Source organism: Oryctolagus cuniculus, chromosome 5, assembly GCF_051225735.1.
Source record: "Oryctolagus cuniculus isolate XC-2025 breed Fujian yellow rabbit chromosome 5, ASM5122573v1, whole genome shotgun sequence".
NCBI lineage: Eukaryota > Metazoa > Chordata > Mammalia > Lagomorpha > Leporidae > Oryctolagus > Oryctolagus cuniculus.
The window spans coordinates 9,110,361-9,131,002 of NC_142871.1; the positions used below are offsets into that span (position 1 = coordinate 9,110,361).

The 20,642-nt window shown below is 57.2% G+C and overlaps 1 protein-coding gene across 1 annotated transcript in view; it reads left to right on the forward strand.

The window, feature by feature from the left end:
• Positions 1-3,185: 3,185 nt before the first annotated feature.
• Positions 3,186-20,642, forward strand: part of EZR (ezrin) — a 38,858-nt gene continuing 21,401 nt past the window's right edge. The window contains 1 exon segment of the mRNA NM_001082122.1: positions 3,186-3,197. Within this exon segment, the coding sequence (NP_001075591.1) occupies positions 3,186-3,197 (12 nt within the window).

Consider the following 20,642-nt stretch of genomic DNA (forward strand, 5'->3'; position numbering starts at 1 on the left):
CCGAAGGGAGCGGTCATCCAAGGTCATAGTCACACCAACAGCGCGGGGAAGAGTGGCCAAGACTCCTGGCTCCAGAGTTCCCTCACTTCCTTCCAAGGTGCTGTTACCATAGAGCAACAAAAGCGTTGACTTTCAAATGGAAGAGCTTCGCAGAAGGGTGGAGAGAAAGGCAAAGCAAGCACTACTCACGCAGGACCCAGCTCACCACCCTTACAAACATCGTTTCGAAGACAACAGACCAGGGGCCAGTGCTGTGGTGCAGTAGGTTAAGCCTGCAGCACTGGCATCCCTTATGGGTGCAGGTTCGTGTCCCGGCTGCTCCACTTCCAATCTAGCTCTCTGCTGTGGCCTGGGAAAGTAGAAGAAGATGGCCCAAGTCCTTGGGCCCCTGCACTCACATGGGAGATCTGGAAGAAGTTCCTGGTTTCTGGCTTCGGATCAGCCCAGCTCTGGCCATTGTGGCCATATGGGCAGTGAACCAGCATATGGAAGACCTCTCTCTGTCTTTACATCTCTCTGTAACTCAACCTCTCAAATAAATAAGCAAATCTTAAAAAAAAAAAAAGACAATAAACTGAGCAAAATCAAAAGAGACGGCTCCTATCGGCAGAGATGGGAACCAGAGACGCCTAACCAGGTTCCAGGCAGTGTCAAGGCGGCAGAGGTGGGCTGTGTTAGGAGGAGTCCCATCCTACGCAAACATCTTCCACAGCTTCCTTCCTACTACAGCTATCACTGTATGTGCATTTTCTTTCTTTTTTTTTTTTTTAAGATTTATTTGAAAGGCAGAGTTACAGAGAGAGAGAGAGAGAGAGAGAGAGAGAGAGAGAGAGTCTTCCATCTGCTGGTTCACTCCCCAGATGATGGCAATGGCCGGAGCTGCACCAACCTGAAGCCAGGAGCCAGGAGCTTCTCCTGGGTCTCCCACGCGGGTGCAGGGGCCCAAGCACATGGGCCATCTTCTACGCTTTCCCAGGCCATAGCAGACAGCTGGATCGGAAGTGGAGCAGCCAGGTCTCGAACCGGCGCCCATATGGGATGCTGGCACTGCAGGCAGCTGCTTTACCCACTACACCATGGCGCTGGCCCCGTGTGTGTGCATTTTCATAAAAAAGAACTTCCATCTGCCCATAGCATGGACGGAAACACCAGCAGAAGCCTGTTCCTCACTTTGACCTCCAACCTGCCTGACTGGCCCTGCTGCCCTGGGACCTGCAGCTGGGAGCTGTGGGTGCTCCCACGAGGTGACAAGGGTGACCCCTGACAGCTCACTAGGAGCCAGCACCTTGCCAGAGGATCTCACAGGTCACGCAGAGGCCCCCTGGTGTCTCCATTTTACCCAGGAGGAAACCGAATTCCCGGTTACTCTCCATCAGGATGGGCTTGCCTGCTTCCGGTGTGCCAAGCACTGGCAGGCATCCAACGTGCCCATCTATCCAATCCTCATGACAACCTTAGCAACCAGGGGCCACACGTAGGCATCTTACAGATGGCAGAATTAAAGCACCGAGGACCCAAACAACCAGCCGGCTCACCCAGCAAGGCCAGCAAAGGAGCGGGGCAGGGCTGGCTGCTAGCATCAGTCACCTAGTGACCTGTCCAGGGGCATGCTGGGCGCCAGCCCGGGTTCCGAGCCCCTGTGTTCCCGGGGCAGCACCTGTGGATTTCCACTTCTGCAGGTTCTTCGCTGACGCTGACTTCCACGCTCGGCTGAGACCCAGACTTTGAGTCAGCACGGGGAAGTGGGGGCAGGGTGTGCAGCGCTTAGTCACCACACAAAGCCCGCCCACTCACCGGGATGCGCCTGCCTTATTTATTTGAGACGTATTTATTTTACTTGAAAGGCAGAGTTACAGACGGAGTGGGTGAGAGAGAGAGACTTCCAGTTCGGTTCACTCCCCAAATGGCTGCAACGGCAGGGGCCCAAGCACCTGGGCCATCCTCTGTGGCCTTCCCAGGCCACCTGCAGGGAGCGGGCTCGGAAGTGGAGCAGCTGGGACTGGAACCTGCGCCACACGGGACGCAGGTGTCTCCCGGTTTAACCCGCAGCGCCCGCCAACGACTAGGTTTTCCTAAGTCCTCTCCAAGGCTTGGGTGCTGTGGGTCCTGGCTGCTCCCCTTCCCCGCCCGCTTCCGCAGCCGCGCCTGGGCGTGCGCAGCGGCAGGTGACCCCGAGTGCCTGGGCCCAACACCCCAGAGGGGGACTCGCGCGCTGCCCGCCCCCAGTCTGTCACTTAAGTAAATCAGTCTTTAAAAAAAAAATCAGTTCGCAGAATTGCAGCGAAGGGTCCCCACGGAGGCAGACGAAGCCCTGGCTCGCTCCTCCGAGCGGGGCTGGCGGGGACCTGCGGGAGCCCGCGCCCCGCACGCGGCTGCGTTTCTCCACTAGCCTGGCCCAGTGCGGGACCATCCCGCTCCTCCGTCCACACTCCGGAGCGGGCCCAAACCCTGCGGGGTTCCGCGAGGACAAGGGGACACGCGGGGGTCTCCCGGCCGCACGAGGTGGGGGGCGGCGCAATGTCCGCGGCCGGGCCCGGCAGGGGCGCCCCCTCGGCGGCCGCGGCCATCTTGCTCCGGGCGGACCTGGACCTCGACCCCGCCCCGCCGGCGCCCGGGCCGAGGCGTCCACTGCAGGTGCGGCGGGTGAGCGGGCCGCGCGGCCTGGGCCGGGGGCCGGGGGCCGGGGGCCGGGCCTGCGCGCCCAGGGCGGCCTCTTGGGGCCGCGCCGGGGCCCTCCGGCGGCGCCCACGCGGGGCCGGTGCGGGAGAGGTGGCTCGCGCCGCCGTACGATCGCTCCTCGCCCCTCGGTGCCCTCCCGGGGCGGACGCGGGCCCGGGCTGCGTGGCCGCGCCCCTCTCGGCGCGCCGCGGCCGTTCCAAGTTCCCGAAAGTTTCTCCCGGGCTCGACGGCGGTGGTTTCAGCCCCGGGGCGACGGTTGCTACGCGAACTGAAACCCGGCGGGCGCCGGCGGACCCCGCCTCCGCCGCCCCCGGCCCCGCCCCGGCCCTGGGCGGCGACTCGGCCGAAGCCCGCCCGGCCGGGTCTTAAGCGGCGGCGCGCGGCGGGCGCCAGAGTCGGGCGCGGCGGGCACGCGGGCTTGCGTGCTCAGGGTCTCCTCGTCCCGCAGGTCGAGCTTCGAGTCAGCAGCGTTTCCGTGCACGGAGGAACCCGCCGAGACCCCCAAGATGCCGAAGCCAGTAAGTGGCGCGCGCGTGTGCGCCGGGGCCGATGCGCCGGGCTCGCCCCCTCGAGGGGCTCACCTGCGCCAGGTGTTGGGCCGCTGGTGCCGGAGCGGGGCTCAGGGGACGGAAGTTGGGCCTTTCCCGGCCTGTTGGTCGCTCGCGGGTCTCTTCGAGGCACGCCCGGGGAACGCGGTCACCGAGAGCCCTCTCCGGGCCGCGTCTGGGTCGCGGGATGACCGGGGCCCCTGCGGCGGCTGAGGACGCGCTCGCGGCTGGAGCTCGGGGGCTACCGACGACCTCCGCCCACTTGCCCGGAGCCAGGTGCGGCCGCGGCTTCCTGGGACGGGGCCGGGGGCGGGGGCTCCGCCGCAGCCCGGCGCGCAGCAGGACCGCGGAGTGTGCGGGTCGCGGCGGGATTCGTGGCTCTGGGAGGGTCGGCGAGCACCTGCGTTTCGCTGGGAGTCGGGTGAGGAGGGAGAAGGCCGCGGAGAGCGGCCCTGCCCCCTCGGATCCCGGGCCAGCGGGGCCGAGGGTGCGGTTCTTGGAAAGGTGTGTGTGTGTGTGTGCACCTGCCCGAAGGCGGCGGGCTCGCGCGCGCTGCAGGGCGGGGGGGCTTCCGGGTGCAGAGTGCTGAAAATACCCGGGAGCCACGGGAATCCGCAGCCGGAGCTGCGTGCGGGGTTTCTTTGTAACTTTTCAAGGGGGTCGCTTCTGTACCCAGCGCTTGGCTGCGCCTCGCTACTGTTGCTTTCTGGAACGATCTTTCTTGAAGCCTTGTTTCCTGACGAGGGTACAAACTCATTCTCCCTGTGCTGCTGAGGACCTCATGCGGCCCAAAATTCTTAATTCTTTTTTTTTTTTTTTTTGCAAACTTCCGAGTGTCGCCTGGAGTGTGGCTTCAGGGCACCTGCGCTGTGGCACCGACACCGCGCCACACCCAAGGGCAGCCCGGGAGTGCGGCCTTAGGGGAGGGGTCGCGAGAAGACCCTGCCCCCGCTTCACTCCTTTTCCTTCTCATTTCTCATCGTGAATTCCCTGTGCCTTTTTAAATTGTGATAAAATGCACATAAGGCGGGTTGCCATTCTCTTACCCGTCTTCCAGCGTACAGCTGAGTGGCACTCAGTACTTTCACAGTGAGGAAGCCCAGGCCCAGACTCCGATGTCCTCCACTGCCACCCCCAGCTCCCCTCCCCTGGCTGCTGCCTGGCCTCTGTGGCTATGGCTTTGACTTCTCCAGGGACTCACAGGTGCAGCCGGACTGGGGTTGTCTTTGGCTGCCTGTCTCCCTTCATACAATGTCTTCATCAAGGTCAGAGCGAGTTTCGGAACCCTGAAAGCGCTCCGGTTTTCACGTCGGGTATGCCTTCGTTTCGTGTTTGCTCTAAAAGTCTATAATAATGAGGGACCCGACCGTGGCATTTCTGAGGCTGGACCGGATGAAGGTGGTTGTGAAACAGGCGGCTCAGCCTGGCGTGGGTGTGAGAGGCTGGGTTATCAGGCTGGGAGAGCAGTACCTGCTGGCCGTCCGCCGTCGCCCTGCTTGCCTGCTGTGTGTTATGGGGGAGGGTCTTAGAGATAAGATGAACAGACTCTTACTCATTTGAATTCTGCCAGGCCCACCCCACAGGGCACGGTTCGCAGCCCCTGGTACTTGGATCTAGATTTCAGTTTAGTTTGCTGTCTCAGTAAATGTGAAAATGGAATCGCCTGGCAAGCTGTGTAGATTCTAATAATTCAGATCCAGGCAGAGACTCCTACTGGACTGCCTGCTTGGGATCTGGCGTTTTAACCGCAGGCACCCACCTGAAAGGCCCAGTAGCCCGGCTGGTGCGCCTCCCCCTGCCAGCAGGGGGCTCTGCACCGAGCCGGGCTGACCTGATAAGACTATAAAAGAAGTGCTTACTTGCTGGGTTTAATACTGTCTTAAAGCACCGCTTATTAGAAAGGTGGGGTGTGGGTCGTTTTTCAAGCTGGCCACCTGCAGAGGCTGGGGTTGGGAGTGCCTATCTCGTCCTCTGCTGGGCACCCTGAGGGACCAGGGCTGGAGGAGGCCTTGGGAGGACCCTTGCCTGGCCAGCTGGTCGGGGAGGGTCGGATGGGTTTGCTTTTTCCTGCCTTTGCTGCTTTGGGGCTCCTGTGACCAGGGAGTTCCAAGGAGGGCGATTTGGGGGTGCAGCAGGCACCTGGCCCGGTCCCTGGGACGCGGTGTGCTGTATGGCCAGGTATTCGGGGAGAGCTGGTGCTGAAGCACCCTGGGGAGCTGCTGCCTCGTTCCTTTCTTCCCGACACTTGAGGGACATCCCAGGCGGTGGGGACAGAAGTCCTGGAGGAAGGGAGGAGGAGTGGTTCCGGGCTCCCACGAAAACTCAGTGGCCAGAGAGGGAATGAGAAGCCAGGCCGTGCCCAGCTCGGGGTTTGACCAGGAAGAGGCGACAGGATCAGATGTGCCCTTTGAGACCGGGACAGGAGAGTCCCTGGAGGCAGGTGGCGAGGGTGGCCGTGTAGGCTGCTGAGGTAGCCCAGATGAGAGCCAGTGCTGGCCTGGGCCAAGGCGGTGGCCATGGCAATGGACAGCCGTGGGTGGGGGATGGGGGCAGGGCTCTCTGGATAGGACCCACAGCAAAGTGGCTGTGTGGGGCTGGGCACCTGCGTGGGTGCTGCTGCCGTCATCACAGAGCTGGGAGTCCTGCCCAGGGATCCAGGATGGAGGAGTTGAGAGCCTGGCCTTGCGCAGTTGCTAACAAATCTGTGACTGCGTGATAACGGAAGTCCTTGCCTTCCTGAAGTTCACCTTCAACACCGCGCTGCCATTGCTGGCACTGGAAAGAGCACAGCTGGGACAAAGGAGTCTCCACCTCCAGAGGCCAGCCACCATGCAGGGGCATGTCTGCCGGGAGTCGAGGCACAGAGCTTCCTCTAGGGGCCACTGGAGCGCTCAGATTCGGCCTCTTGTGTTTAAAGGGGAAGAGTTCCCAGGCCTGTGAAATAACTGATAGGAGAGAAAGAGATCCCACTCTGTTCCTCTGTCCCTCTCATTCCTGCCACACCGGCCTCTTTTATTGTTAACGGCCCAAATAATAATGCTGTGATTGCCAACAGTTTTGAATAATTTTATTAATGCTTATGGTTTGGGAAAGGAAAATAATATCAGTTGGTGAATTAGCATATTTTTTATTGTATTGATTTAAAGATTATTTGTTTGAAAGGTAGAATTATGGGGCCAGTGCCGTGGCGCAGTAGGTTAATCCTCCACCTGCGGCGTCGGCATCCCGTGTGGGCACCGGTTCTAGTCCCAGCTGCTCCACTTCTGGTCCAGCTCTCTGCTATGGCCTGGGAAAGCAGCAGAAGATGGCCCAGGTCCTTGGGCCCCTGCACCCACGTGGGAGACCAGGAAGAAGCTCGTGGCTCCTGGCTTCGGATTGGCACAGCTGCGACCATTGCGGCCATTTGGGGAGTGAGCTAACAGAAGGAAGACCTTTCTCTCTCCTCTCGCTGTCTGTAACTCTCTCAAATAAAATAAATAAAATCTAAAAAAAAAAAAAAGATAGAATTACAAGAGGAGAGGGAGAGAGAGGTCTTCCATCTGCTGGTTTACTCCCCAGATGATCACAATGGCCAGGGCTGGGCCAGGTTGAAGCCAGCAACCAGGAGCTTCGTCTAGGTCTCCCACGTGGGTACAGGGGCCTAAAAACTCGGGCCATCTTCTGCTGCTTTCCCAGGCACATTAGTAGGGAGCTGGATCAGAAGTGGAGCAGCCAGTACTCAAACCAGCCGCTTCCCAGGTGCACATTAGCAGGAAGCTGGAATGGACAACAGAGCTGGGACTTGAACCCAAGCACTGGATGTGGGTGGCAGTTCTTTGTCTTCTGTGTCTTTGGCCATTTGGGGGCCTTGGATGGTTCTGTACGCTGACCGCGTTTAAATAGTTCAGCTGTGGCATCTGAAGTAGAAAAATTCAGTCGGCTTTCAGAGTCACCGAATGCATTTTGAGCCACCCTTGCATTTCATTTCCCATCGGTAGTAGCGGTGTTGGAACTGCTCAGCGAGTTTTTCTGTAAACACTGGATGGACACACACAGGACGTTTGTCGTCTAGAAGGTTGCGTTATTTTCCCTGTGTCCTATTCACCATCATTGCCTGTCGGCATAAAGAATAAATATTTTGCTACAGATTTCTGTTGTGCTGTAATGTCTTAGAGACTTTCCACTAAAGTTCTGAATAAAACAAAAGTATGAAAAACCATCACAAGTTTCATAATCAGGGTACTTCTTACCTGCGGGTGGAATGGCCACTTAGCTTCCGAGACTCCATTCTGTCTTCCGTCAAACAGGAGCAGAAATTTTTAAGCGATGAGACGGGTTACATAAACTCAGTTGAAACAAGGCTTTTGTATACCTGTGAAACCTGGTTTATCCTCAGACGCCGTAGCCTGTTTCTTGTGTGCCCCCCCCAGCCCCCCACCCCCCCGCCTCCATGTCTTACAAACTTTGCGGTGTAACCTGTTAGCCAGGTAAAGTTTGTCTCTGGTCGGCCCCAGGAACCGGCAGGACGCATTCTGCTCTGACCGTATCTCCTCTCCATCCTCTGCCTGTCCTGGTTGTGACTCCCTCCCACCCTTCTTTCTCCCTCCCTCCCTCCCTCGCTCTCCCTCCCTCCCAGGGGGCCCTGTGGGGTCATCAGGCTGGGACAATAAAAATTCCTAAGATTGGCTCTTTCAGTCTGGGAGGGAGGCGGCTGTGTAAACACAGGATCCTTAGCAGGGGTGAGGTCCTGGCCTCTGCTGGGGCAGAGGGCACTTCCGGGGCAGCGCCGGCCAGTTCCGTGCTCCAGGTCCGACAAGTGGCAGCGCTGTTCTAAAGGAGGTGGACACTGCATCCAGACTCCTGACCCTGCCGATCGAACAGATTTGAGGAAACCAGTCGTGAAGGCAAAGGCATGTCTGCCCTTGACTCCTTGTACTGATAAAAGCCAGAGGAAGTGACCTCAGCCGGGCCTGTCGGGTCTTGCCCTCCCTGGGTTTGAAGTCACTTTGCACAGCCTGGCTTCCTGGGCCGCGTTTGATGAGAGAAGATAAGTTTAAAATGGCCTGGGTCAGCAGTTGTCATCTCAGACGTTGTAAATAATTGCTTTCGCCTCCTCACCTTTGGGCCCCTCCCCGCCTTGGCCTGTTTTTGCTAAGTGTTTTGCATTTTTTCTTTTTAAAAAAGATTTATCTATTTGTTCGAAAGGCAGAGTTAGGGAGAGAGATCCTCCCTCTGTGGGTTCACTCCTCGAGTGGCCGCAGCAGCCCGGAGCTTTGTCCGGGTCTCTCACGTGTGTGCAGGGGTACTTGGGCCATTTTCCACTGCTTTCCCAGGCCGTGAGCAGGGAGCTGGATTGGAAGTGGAGCAGCCGGGACTTGAGCCATATGGCGCCGCTGCAGAGGACGCTTTAACCCGCTTCGCCTAAACACCGGTCCCAAGGGTTGTTTTTAAAACATGGATGACCGTGGGCAACCGACACCACTAGGGCCCTCAAAGCCTACAGTATTTACTCCGGCCCTTTCTAGAAAAAGATTTTTCCACCCCTGCTGCTAGGATAGAGATAATTGGTAAGCATTTGTTCTAGCCTGGTTTGACGGCTAGACTAATATTTGGAAGCAGATCCATCTCAGCGGTCCCGATTTTTAAAAACCCCGTTCTCCAAAGACAAAGAACGTGTTTTGTTCGCCCGTGTTAAGAGCACCGCGGCTCCGAGCGCGGACACCTACTGTGAAACCCCCACCGGCCAGGCGTGGCTGGTGCCCAGGTTGCTTCCAACAGGGCTCGTGTTCAGGGCGGCTCTTTGTCTCCACAGAGAGACGGCCAGTATCTTGTGTCACACGCTAAGCTGTGGTCTGATGAAAGAGCTCTGGCATGTGCTACAAGAAAGCAATTTGTACTGATAATTTGAGTTGAGAAGAGAGTGTTGTATAGATGAATTGCATCTCTAACATTGCTTTTTTTTTTTATAGTAGAGATTTACGTATTTATTTGAAAGGCAGAGAGAGAAAGAGATCTGCCATCCACTGGTTCACTCCCCAAATGGTTGCAATGGCCGAGGCTGGGCGGGGCAGAAATCAGGGGTCTGGAACTCTCTGTGGGTCTCCCACGTGGGTGGCAGGGGCCCGAGCGCTCGGGCCATCCTCTGCTGCCTTCCCAGGCGCACTAGCAGGGAGCTCGATTGGAAGTGGAGCAGCTGGGACCTGACCCAGCACTGCATGGCATGCAGCATTGTAGGCAGCGGCTCAGCCGGCCCCACCACAGTGCTGGCCTCTATCACTGATAATTTAAAAACCAGCTTTGAGCCTGCTCTGGGCTGTGTGTGAAGCTCTGGCTGCAGGAGTTTTGTGAGTCAGTCTCTAGCTCGTGCTGTCTCCCGAGAGCTCCGTCACCATCCCCCCACACACACACTTGTCTCCATTGCCCATCATGGGGCTGTTCTGCACCTCGCCTTGCAGGATGCCGGGTGCCTATTCGTGCCGTCTCTCCCAGCTGCACAGGCAAGGTGGTTTCTGTGCTTCTAACACACTTTCGATTCTCACTTTATTGGCAGATAATTAGGGGATGACCAGGAAGCAAATACCCCCGCCAGTTAGTGGGCAATCTTGGGGAGGTTTCCTCACCCCTCTGCCCCTCATCTGTGAACAGGAACCCACAGGCCTGCCCGTGAGGGCCAGGAGACAGCCCACAGGAAGCACTTGGCCTTGCTCAGAGAGGGCTGTGCTGTGTTCCAAACACCTGAGCTTTCCTGTCTCCTCGTGGTCATGGTCGTTAGCCTAGCTCAGTGAAGTGGGAAGGAGGTTATACTTTTTGCAGTGAACACAGCCCAGATCCCACCAGCAGACGGCCCTGCGGGGTACCAGGGTTGCAGGGCTGGGAGGTCCTGGAGAACAACCCATGATCCCTGCCCCTCAGCCCAGGGAAACAGGGAGAGCGGTGACTTGCTCGCACTCATGGCAGTGAGTGATGGAACGAATTGCCACGTAGTGGTGATTCTGCGTTACATGCACTTGACCTGGCCTCTTCCCGGGGAACCAGGCCAGTGAGGGTAGAGGGGAAGTCATGGTGGGAATGCTTGGTGTCACCTTTCGCCAAGAGGTTAGTTCCTGTCACCACCCTGGTTGTGGGGAGTTAAAGCTGTCGGGCTGAATGACTCATGAGGGGGTGCGAGTGATGTGTTCTTGTTTTTATTTGTTTGCTTTTTGATAGATCAGTCTTGCTTTGGCAGGGAGCCGTGATGATCTGACCTGGGTCTGGCACTGAGCGTTGCTGGCTCGGGGATGTGGGCTGACCTGAGACCGTGCCCGTGGCCCTGTCTATGGAGTTCGTGTGCAGTTTGTCTCGGGTGGAGGGTCCAGCCTTGTTCTTTAGTTGTTGTTTTTCTTCATAAGATTACTTATTTGAAAGGCACAGAGTTAGAGACAGAGGCAGAGAGGTCTTCCATCTGCTGGTTCACTCTCCAATGGCCACAGCAGCGGAGCTGTACCAATCCTAAGCCAGGAACCAGGAGCTTCTTCCGGGTCTCCCACGTGGGTACAGGGGCCCAAGCACCTCGGCCTTCTTTTCTCTGCTTTCCCAGGCCACAGCAGAGAGCTGGATCGGAAGTGGAGCAGCTGGGACTAGAACCGGTGCCCACATGGGATGCCTGCATCACAGGGAGCAGCGTTCCCCACTGCCACAACCCTGGCTCGATGAGTAAGATCCTTAAGTGAGACTCGGGCCAGGAGCTGCGGTGTGGAGATGCCGGTGTGGACGGCGTGTGGGAATGCAGCGTGGTAACAGGGCTGCAGGACGCACTGATGTGCTGTGGCCGGACCAGCTGTGAAAAGGTTGCGTCCCGACTGCATTTTTATATTTAGGAATTATTGGAACTGTGGCGATGGGAAGAGTAGACTGGGCAGGCACATTCTGTGAGCTTCCCGTCTGTGACCGTTTCCAGTGTCCCGTAGTGGAAGTTGGTTGTTTGAAGGGTGTGTTACAGGGGTAGCAGTGGAGAAAGGCTCCCTTTTGGCTCCAGGGAATGTCTGGATCTGGGAGGCGACCCAGAGGGTGAATGCAGCGGCAGCACCCCCACTTGGAGGGAGGAACCCTCCGCTCCCACTCGCTCCAGCCGCCCACCCTGGTGGTGGCCCAATGCTCAAAGCCAGTCTCTGATTCCCAGGGGAGCGCAGGGGCGCCGGGGCCAGGCTGCGAGCAGGACGTGGTCTTAGCAGCAACGCTCAGACTCCAAAATCGGAAATGAACCTCATGGAGCCGTCTGCCTGGGGGGTGGGGGGCTGCACAGCCATTGGAAGAGGCCTGAGTCTAGCCTGTGGCTGGGGCCAGGGAGGAGGGCTGGCCCGCGGGGTTGTCCCGCGTCATTTCAGAAGCAGGGCAGTTCGGAAGGCTAAGTCTTGCTGAAGTTTGCTTATTCAGGCAGATATTGTAATATTACCAGTTTAGTTCCGAGTTTAAAAAAATAAGCACGTGGGGTGGTTCATTACTTTGGTAGGTGACGAAAGTAAAGCCTTCTTGGGCGAGTCCGGGTGGATCTTGCGAAGCCGAAGCTCTGTGTGGGGGAGGTGTTCCCGGGGCTGGGGCAGCTCAGCACCTCCAACATGGCAGGCCCGCGCAGGAGTTGGGTCTTCCTGGTTCCGCTGTTCCCCGGGCTGCCCCTCCCCTGCACTAGACTGGGAAGGAAACCACCCCCACACACACACCCCGATTTCTCCGTTTCCAGAGAAAATAATGCCTTTGAGGTGGGCGTGAAGTTCAGCCTGTGGGCCTTTAGTTTCAGACAACCGGCCTGGCGAGCCGTGGCCGGCCTCACCTTGTACCTCTGTCTTTGATGGGATCCCAAGTTTGTGTCTATAATTAACTTCACATTTGCATGACCTAGATCGGTGCTGAAGTATGTATGACGCTGGGGGAACCGAAGTCACATGCCACAAACCCAGAGCTCGCAGGGTTATTAGATAAAGACAAAGTGACCTTGAAGGAGAAGTTCCTTTGTCTGCCTTGGGGTGCGGAGAGACGGACGTAGATTGTGTTTTCTAGAAAAAGTTTCTTTTGCAAGTAACATTTGATTATTGGGTTCCGTGTAAAGGGTGGTCTGATGCTAGTTTAATTCCATGTTATATTTACACACGACACGTTTGTCATTCATAGTGTGTTCGTTCCTGCTTCTAAATGAAAGGTCTTTAACACTAGGAGTGTCGTGGTGCAGTGGGTTAAGCCACCGGTTGGGACACTCGTGTCCTAAACCGAGTCTGGGCAGCTCCACCCCTGGTCCAGCTCCCTGCTAATGTGCCTGGGAGGCCGCGGATGACGGCTCCAGCCTGGCCTGGCCCCCGGCTGTTGGGAGCATTTGGGGAGTGAACCAGAGGGTGGAAGACTCCCCCACCCCACCCCCATCAGTCTTTAGGTTCATAATTTTTTTAGATGAACAGCTAACAGGCACAGGAGCACTCGGGTCAGGAAGTGCCCCGAGGTGCTGCTGTGGGCTCAGGCCTGGGACCTGGGCGAGGCTGGCGGAGACTTCGTGTGCGGGGCGGTGCCTGGGCAGGGCCGTGCCCACTGCTCCTGGCCTGGTTTCGAAGTAGGGGAACCGGAACCGACCCTCCCAACATGAATGCCCCGGATGTTTCCTTCCGGGGCCAAGGTCACCATTTTCTGATGACGGTGAGTGCACACGGGACTGGTTTGTCCGCTTTCTGCGACTTGGTTTCACAGGAAGTGGGTCGGGGCAGGAAGTGGCTTGCTCTCCCAGGCCGGCGGAGCTGCCCAGTGGGATTTCTTACATCCTGAGGAGCGGGGACAGACAGTAGTTATCTGGACTCCGCTTTCCAGCCTGAAGTTTAGAAACACACACTTTGCAGAAGCTTTAAGCTTCGGGCTTGGGTTTGGAGATCCGGCTCCAGGAGATTCCTTTGGGAGCTCTACAAACACAGCTGCTGTGGGGAGCCGGTCACCACGAGTGCTGAAACCTTCCTGGGCCCCAGTTTTTTCTCAGGCATTAAGAACAGGCTGTGGGGCCGGCGCTGTGGTGTGGCAGGTAAAGCCTCCGCCTGCAGTGCCGGCATCCCATATGGACGCCGGTTCGAGTCTCGGCTGCTCCACTTCTGACCCAGCTCTCTGCTGTGGCCTGGGAAAGCAGTGGAAGGTGGCCCAAGTGCTTGGGCCCCTGCACCTGCGTGAGACCTGGAAGAAGCTCCCGGCTTCAGGTTGGCTCAGCTGCGGCCACCTGGGGAGTAAACCAGCAAGTGGAAGACTCTCTCTCTCTCTCTCTGCCTCTGCCTCTCTGTAACTCTGCCTTTCAGATAAAATAAATACATCTTTAAAAAAAAAAAAGACAGGAGCAGTAAGGTGGTACAGCCGGCGCTGTGGCGTAGTGGGTTAGGCCTCTCTCTGCGGTGCCGGCATCCCATGTGGGCACTGATTCGAGTCCCGGCTGCTCCACTTCTGAGCCAGCTCCCAGGAAAGCAGCGGAAGCTGGCCCAAGTGCTTGGGCCTCTGCCACCCTCGTTGGAGACCCAGAAGAAGCTCCTGGCTCTTGTTGGGGCCATTGGGAGAGTGAACCAGCAGATGGCAGACCTCTCTCTCTCTCTCTCTCTCTCTCTCTAGTTCTGCCTTTCAAGTAAAGAAAAATAAAATCTCTTTGTAGAAAAGGCCGTGAGACTAGGATAACCTTGGACCTCTCGCCACGTGGTGGCCATCTTTTTTTATTTATTTGAAAGGCAGAGTTAGAGGTAGAGGTAGAGGTAGAGAGAGAGAGAGAGAGAGAGAGACAGGGAGGGAGGGAGGTTTTCCATCCAGTGCTTCCCTCTCCAAATGGCTGAAATAGCTGGAGCTGGGCCTGTCCAAAGCCAAGAGTCAGGAGCCTCTTCCAAGTCTCCCATGTGGGTGCAGGGGCCCAAGGACTTGGGCCATTGTCTACTGCTTTCCCAGGCCATAGCAGAGAACAGGATCAGAAGTAGAACAGCTAGGACTCGAACCTGCACCCATATGGGATGCCAGCGCTACAGGCGGCAGCTTTACCCGCTGCGCCACAGCGCCAGCCCCGTAGTGCCCATCTTTTGGGCCACCCTGGGAAACAGTGACAGCTCCTAACTGTCGTAGATGTTATGCACGTTCGTATAACACAAAGTCACATTGAAAGTTCCCTGTTCCTATCTACCGCGTGTTAGGAACGCAGCTTTTGTTTCAGGCGTAGCTCAGAGGTAGTGGAGGAGAGGTGGGGGAATGGTGTGGGAAGCAGGTGAGAGGCTGGGGTGTTGCCCAGTTCCCGGAGAGCGCTCCTGGCCTCTCCTGCTGCCCAGGGGATCCCAAGGCTGGACGCACCTGCCCCGTCTTCCCTGGGAAGCTGCCCCTGCCAGGTTACACAGGCAAACAAAAACCCAGTTAATCACAGCCGGTGTAGACATTTGCATGTATCCCAGAACTGAATGCTCAGGCATTTGTAGATGATCTGATATAAATGTGAATATGAGTGATTAAAAAGTTCGTCACAAGAATTCGTGGGGCTTGGCCCACCTTGCTCTCTGCCAGAGGACTGGCAGCTACGATTTCGATATGAAGCAGCGGCCGCGTTCCGGGTCTTCTCATGCAAGTTCAGGTTCACGCTCCTGCCTTCTGAACGGTTGTTCCGTTAGTCGGCTTGTTTTGCTTTGTACTTAGTTATGACTGCTTTTCATTGGTAATTAGCAAATTACCAAGGGACAAGTACTAACTGGTGTGTGTGTGTGTATGTGTGTGTGTGTGTGTGGTTTTTAAGATTTATTTTATTTATTTGAAAGGCAGAGTTACAGAGGTGAGAAATGGAGAGAGGTCTTCCACCTGCTGGTTCACTCCCCGAGTGGCCACAGCAGCCAGGGTGGGCCAGACTGGAGCCGGGAGCTTCCTCCAGGTCTCCCGTGTGGGTGCAGCCGCCCTCCGCTGCTTTCCCGGGTGCGTTAGCAGGGAGCTGGATTGGAAGTGGAGCAGCCAGGGCTGCCTGTGGCGGCATAAGGCAGCCCCCCTACTGTCCTCTTCCAAGGAGCAGTGGGGGTAGGCAGCGCCACCCTGTGGCAGGTCAGTTACCTGCGGGAGTGCAGAGGTTCCATCACGGGACAGCGCCAGCCCCTGTGTGGCTGGACTTGGGTCGCCTGCGGGACTGAGCTCCTGAAACTGTCACAGGCTGGCGTGTCTGCAGCCTCCTGGGGGGCGCCAGGAGCTCCGAGCAGCTCCCAGCAGCTTGTGCTCAGGACTCTGCCCCCGACCTGTTTCCCAGTGACTTCCAGAACTTCATTTTGCTGGGACTTGGGGGACCGCCGTGCCCGGTCCCTAGAGGAAGAACCTAGAGCTACACTCGGGGGTGGCACTTTGACCTCTGTCAGGGTGTTGTCTGGTGGCTGCCACGTGTGACAGGTGACTGGGGTGACTTTATGGTTCTTGTTAGGCGGTGAGAGGCCGGTTGCTGTCTCAGTGTAGATGACGTGGAAACTTTGATCGCAGTGTGGGTTTCATGTCTGTCCTCTTGCCTCCGGACGCCTGCGGAGGAGGGTCCCGGAGCTGCCGGCCGTGTCTGCGTCGCCGATGCCCTGCACTCCTGCAGGAGTTGTGGAGCTGGACAGATAGCCCGTCTGGCGTGTGCAGGTCCTCCGGAGCTCCGTAGTCCAGCGCGTTTCCTCCCCCTCCCTGTGCCCTTCCTCAGCCTTGGCAGAGGAGGGCAACGCGGGGGCGCTGTGGCCCAGCGCCGGCACCCCATGTTGGAGCACCAGGTTGAAGCGGCTGCTCCGCTTCTGATTCAGCGTCCTGCTGACGTGTGTGCCTGGGAGGACAGCGGGTGATGGCCCAAGCGCTTGGACTTCTGCCATGTGGGAGACCCCGAGGGAACTCCTGGCTCCTGACCCAGACCTGGCTGTCGCAGCTGCTTGGGGAGTGCGCCAGCGGCTGGATGGCCTCGTGCGCACACTCGTTCTCTGTTGCCCTGCCTTCTGAGTAAATACATTAATCAATTTTTAAAAGAACAGACTTTGACAGAAAGGCGTAGCAGTGCTCAAAACCTTCATGCCTTGGGTTGTGGATTTGCCCTTTGCCCTTGTATTTATTTGAAAGAGATAGGAAGAGAGAGAGAGATCTTCCATCTGCTGGTTCATTCCCTGATGGCCACAGTGGTCCTCACTGGGCCAAGCCAAAGCCAGGAGCTTCATCTGGGTCTCTCACATGGGTGCAGGGGCCCAAACACCTTGGCCGTCTTCCGCTACTTTTCCCAGCTGCGTTAGCAGGGAGCTGGATTGGAAGTGGAGCAGCTGGACACGGACTGGCGCCCATACGGGAAGCCGGGACGACAGGTGGCAGCCTAGCCCCTGTGCCACAGCGCCGGCTCCCCTTGGTTATTGTATTATTAAGATGTCCTTGTGCTGTTGTTTCCGCCTTGTCTGATGGTCAGCAAGAGCACTGACCCCTCTAAATGTGTCCCTGGAATTTCTTACCTCTGGCCAGCCTGTGTTTGGGTGCCCAGGGATACTCCTGCGGCTGGGGAGTGTTTAGCGAAGTTTCGGTGCCATGGCCAAGTGCATCACCAGTGGTTGTGGTGAGTGACTTACCAGGGTACTTCAGAAAGCTTTTGGGAAAAAGAATATTAACAGAGAAGTTTATTTTGGTGCAAAAAATTTTTGAAATCCATGCAAATTTTTCATAATACACTTTTTTCATAACATTTTTGAATATCTCATGCATAGATTTCAGAATTTTTACACCAACATAAGCTCATCTTTTAATCCATTCTCATGAGTTTTGGAAGTGCCCGCACCTGTGGCCTTGCTCCGCGTATGAAGTTCTGTTTGAGGACCCCGGCCGTGTTCCTTGTCTCTGCCGCAATGTGCTGATACTTTGATAAAATACCTACAGCATATAGAGGTTCTTATTTTGCCCTCTGTCCTTGAAAGAATGGGTACAACTTTGGGGTCTGGGTTACTTTCTGGGTTAAAAGTTGGATTCTTAGGTGCTTTGTGGAAACTGTAACAATGCAAAATAGGGCAGTTTTGTTTATATAAAATTACCACTGGGCGACATGTGAGGAATATACATTCATTTTATGTAATACTTAGAAAACAAAACTATTTTTAAAAATAATTTTTAAAGGATTGAGTGATTTGAAAGAGTTGTGGAGAGAGAGATCTTACATCCTCTGGTTTGCTCTCCAGAGGGCCACCGTGGCCAGGCCGAAGCCAGGAGCGTCATCGGGTCTCCCACGTGGGTGCAGGGGCCTAGACACTTGGCCCATCTTTCGCTGCTTTCCCCAGGCCATTAGCAGGGAGCTGGATCTCAGAAGTGGAGCAGCTGGGATACAAACCAGCACCTGTATGGGATGGCGGCGTTGCAGGCAGTGGTTTACCCACTGTGTGACAACACGGGTCCACTCTTTTTTTTTTAAGTTTTTTTTTTTTTAAGCTTTATTTATTTGCAAGGGGATAAAGAGATGGATAGACAGGGCTTCTGCCTTCCAGTCCACTCCCCCAAATGCCCGCAACAGCTGGACTGTTTGAAGCCAGGAGCCTGCAGCTAAATTCAGGTCTCCGCGTAGGTTGCAGAGACCATGCAGGTTGAGCCATCATCTGCTGCCTCCCATTAGCAGGAAACTGGAAGGGGACGGGGCGCAGCTTTGAACCCAGGCACCTCCACGTGGGATACAGATGGCCCAAGTGGTGGCTTTACCGCTACATCAAACACCAGTCCCCAGGATTGTCTTTTAGATAGTACCCATCGCTGTGACACCTGAAAAGATTGGGGTAGGGGAGAAGAGCCTTAAAAAGAAACACACACACACACACACACACACACAAGCCATGCACCTGCCTCTGGGGCCCTGGCTGTGCCGGCCTTGGCTGGATCGGAGCGGAGCGTCTGCTGTCTGCGCTCGGCTAGTTAAGGCTTGCTGGGTTACTGGTAATGTTTTACAGGGCTGGCTGTTTGTTCGCCAGTGTGGTGGAAAATGACCGCTGCGTGTGGTAGCTGACGGTTTCCCGTCCTCTCCCGTCCTCGTGCACGGAGCCTCGGTCAAGGCGCGTCCGCGGGATGGACGGGGGGTGCGCATGCGTCGTGAGACTTCTGCTCTCCCCGGACGTCTGGCAGCACCGTGCTGGCTGGCCCTGCTGGTGGTCAGTGTGGCCAGGGCGCGCCCGCGCCCGCGGGACCCTGACTGTCAGAGCAAGCTCTCGGGGGCTGCCTTTGCGAGATCGGGTCTGAACTCCAGCTTGGCCAGATTTCTTGAGTGGTTAGGAAGGCGCGCCTCCCGCCCGAGCTCATGCCAGACTCCGGAACACGTGTGTGCTGCTGCCCAGGGTCCTTGAGTGGCCATGAACGATGAACGGGGCTGGGAGAGGGGCACATGCTAGTCCAGGAGTCTAACTATGAGGGGGATTGGTTAACAGCCTCTCTTTTCGTGATCAACTTGAAGGCTGGCTGGCGTGTCACCGGAGTTGATGCCAAACGGCACCCTGAGTCCAGGCTTCGGATCCGGGGCCACCTCCCGAGAGCGGGGTCCTCGCCTCCACCCTGGGGGGCGCCTGGGCAGTGGGGAGCCCTCTAGAAGCAGGGAGGGTCAGCCCCGACCCCAGCTCCGGGAGCACGGGGCTGTTTCGCAGCTTCCCAAGGGCCTGGGTTATTTTCACACGAGCTTAAACAAAAGCACTAAACTGAAGTTAAGTCTAGTTGTTGTTGTTGTTGTATTATTACTTTTTGTTCACCTTTGCTTTCCCCTGGAGGTGGGCGTGGAGGTCTAGTTTGAGTGCCGCCTTCGTAGCTGTCCCCTGTTCAGGCCCTGAAGCAGCCGGGAACAGTGGCTGCGACCCCAGCCCGAGCGTCCTCCGTCCTCCCGCTGCCGACCGCACGGACACCTCTGCGGTGCCTTGTGCGTGGCAGGTGCTCGCCCAGCGTGGCCGCCCCCGGAGCACAGGACGCACGGGGGCAGAAGCTCAAAGATTCTGCGTGTCTGAGATGTCCACAGTAGACGAGTCCTCGGAGACAGAGAGCCGCCGAGTGGGTGCCAGGGGATGGGACCTCGGGAATAATGGGAATGACCGGGAGTGGGTGCTGGGCTTCTTTTTGGGGTGACGGAATATTCCAGAACTCGACGGCAGTGTTGCTGGCATACCTGTGAACACCCTAAGCACCCCTGAATTATGCGTTTCCAATGAGTGAAGTGTGTGGGACGTGAATTCGGTTTCAGCAGAGCCGCCGCGAGGGAGCACACGGTGGCTCGGCGTGGGCGTGGGCGTGGGCGTGGGCAGCAGTCCCGTCTCTGTGACTGCCCGCGAGACCTCCTCCCCATCCCACTCCCTCTCGTGGGAGAAAGCTTGCCGTGCGTGGCCGCTTCCGCAGAGCGTGTCGAAGCACTGGCAGGGTCTTGCCCGAATAGTTGAGGACCGCGCCAGATTGCTGAAGCCGCAGCTGCGGGAGCGGGCTGGAGCGCCGGACGCCGGTGCTGACGGCCGGCGGGCCAGGCCCCGGCACACTGGGCGCTGGCGGCATCCTTCTCACCTTGATTTCTGAGCAAATGCAGGTGCGATAGATGGGCATGAATAAGCTTACCGCAGTCTGCTGCCTGAAGGGCAAACGTGCCGGTGCCACCCTTCGCATGTCCCTTGCTGTTCGCACTGGTGTTCCTGACCTTGAGCTGCAGGGACGTCTGGTTCCTCCCTTCCTGAACGTCTGGGGGGAGCTGCTCCTCTTCCTGTCCAGCTCTCTGCTGTGGCCTGGGAAAGCAGTAGAAGATGGCCAAGTCCTTGGGCCCCTGCACCGCATGGGAGACCCGGAAGAAGCTCCTGGCTCCTGGCTTTGGATCGGCACAGCTCCAGCCATTGTGGCCATCTGGGGAGTGAACCAGCAGATGGAAGACCTCTCTCTCTCTCTGCCTCTCTTTCTCTCTATGTAACTCTGACTTCCAAATAAGTAAATAAATCTTTAAGAAAATAGAAGAATACAGAGAGAGAGAGAGAGAGAGATCCATCTTCCATTTGCTAGTTCACTTCCCAGACGGCCGCAGTGGTTGGAGCTGGGCCAGACTGAAGACAGGCTCCCGGAACAAACTCCACCTCGGTGCAGGTGCACCTGGGTCACCTCCCCTCCTCTCCCCTCCCTCCTCTCCCAGGCACGGTAGCAGGGAGCCGAGTCAGAGCAGCTGCGACACCGGCATCGTGGGTGGCGGCCTACCCCGCTGCGCCACGGCATGTCCCTCACTGGCCACTTTTCTTTTTTTAAGAAAGAAAATGAAGTTCACTCCTACCTTTCGTTTCTCTTGAAAGATACAGACCAGTAGCATCGCTTGATATTCTGGTACCAGATCAGAGACTCCCCCCTGCAGCGGTGAGAACAGAGCTCACCTAAGCGAGGCCACTTCTGCCGAGTGCCCTGTGCGCGCTCCCGAGAACCCCGGGGCTCTGAGGGCCCCCCCCCCCCCGATGCTTCAGTGCCGGGTTC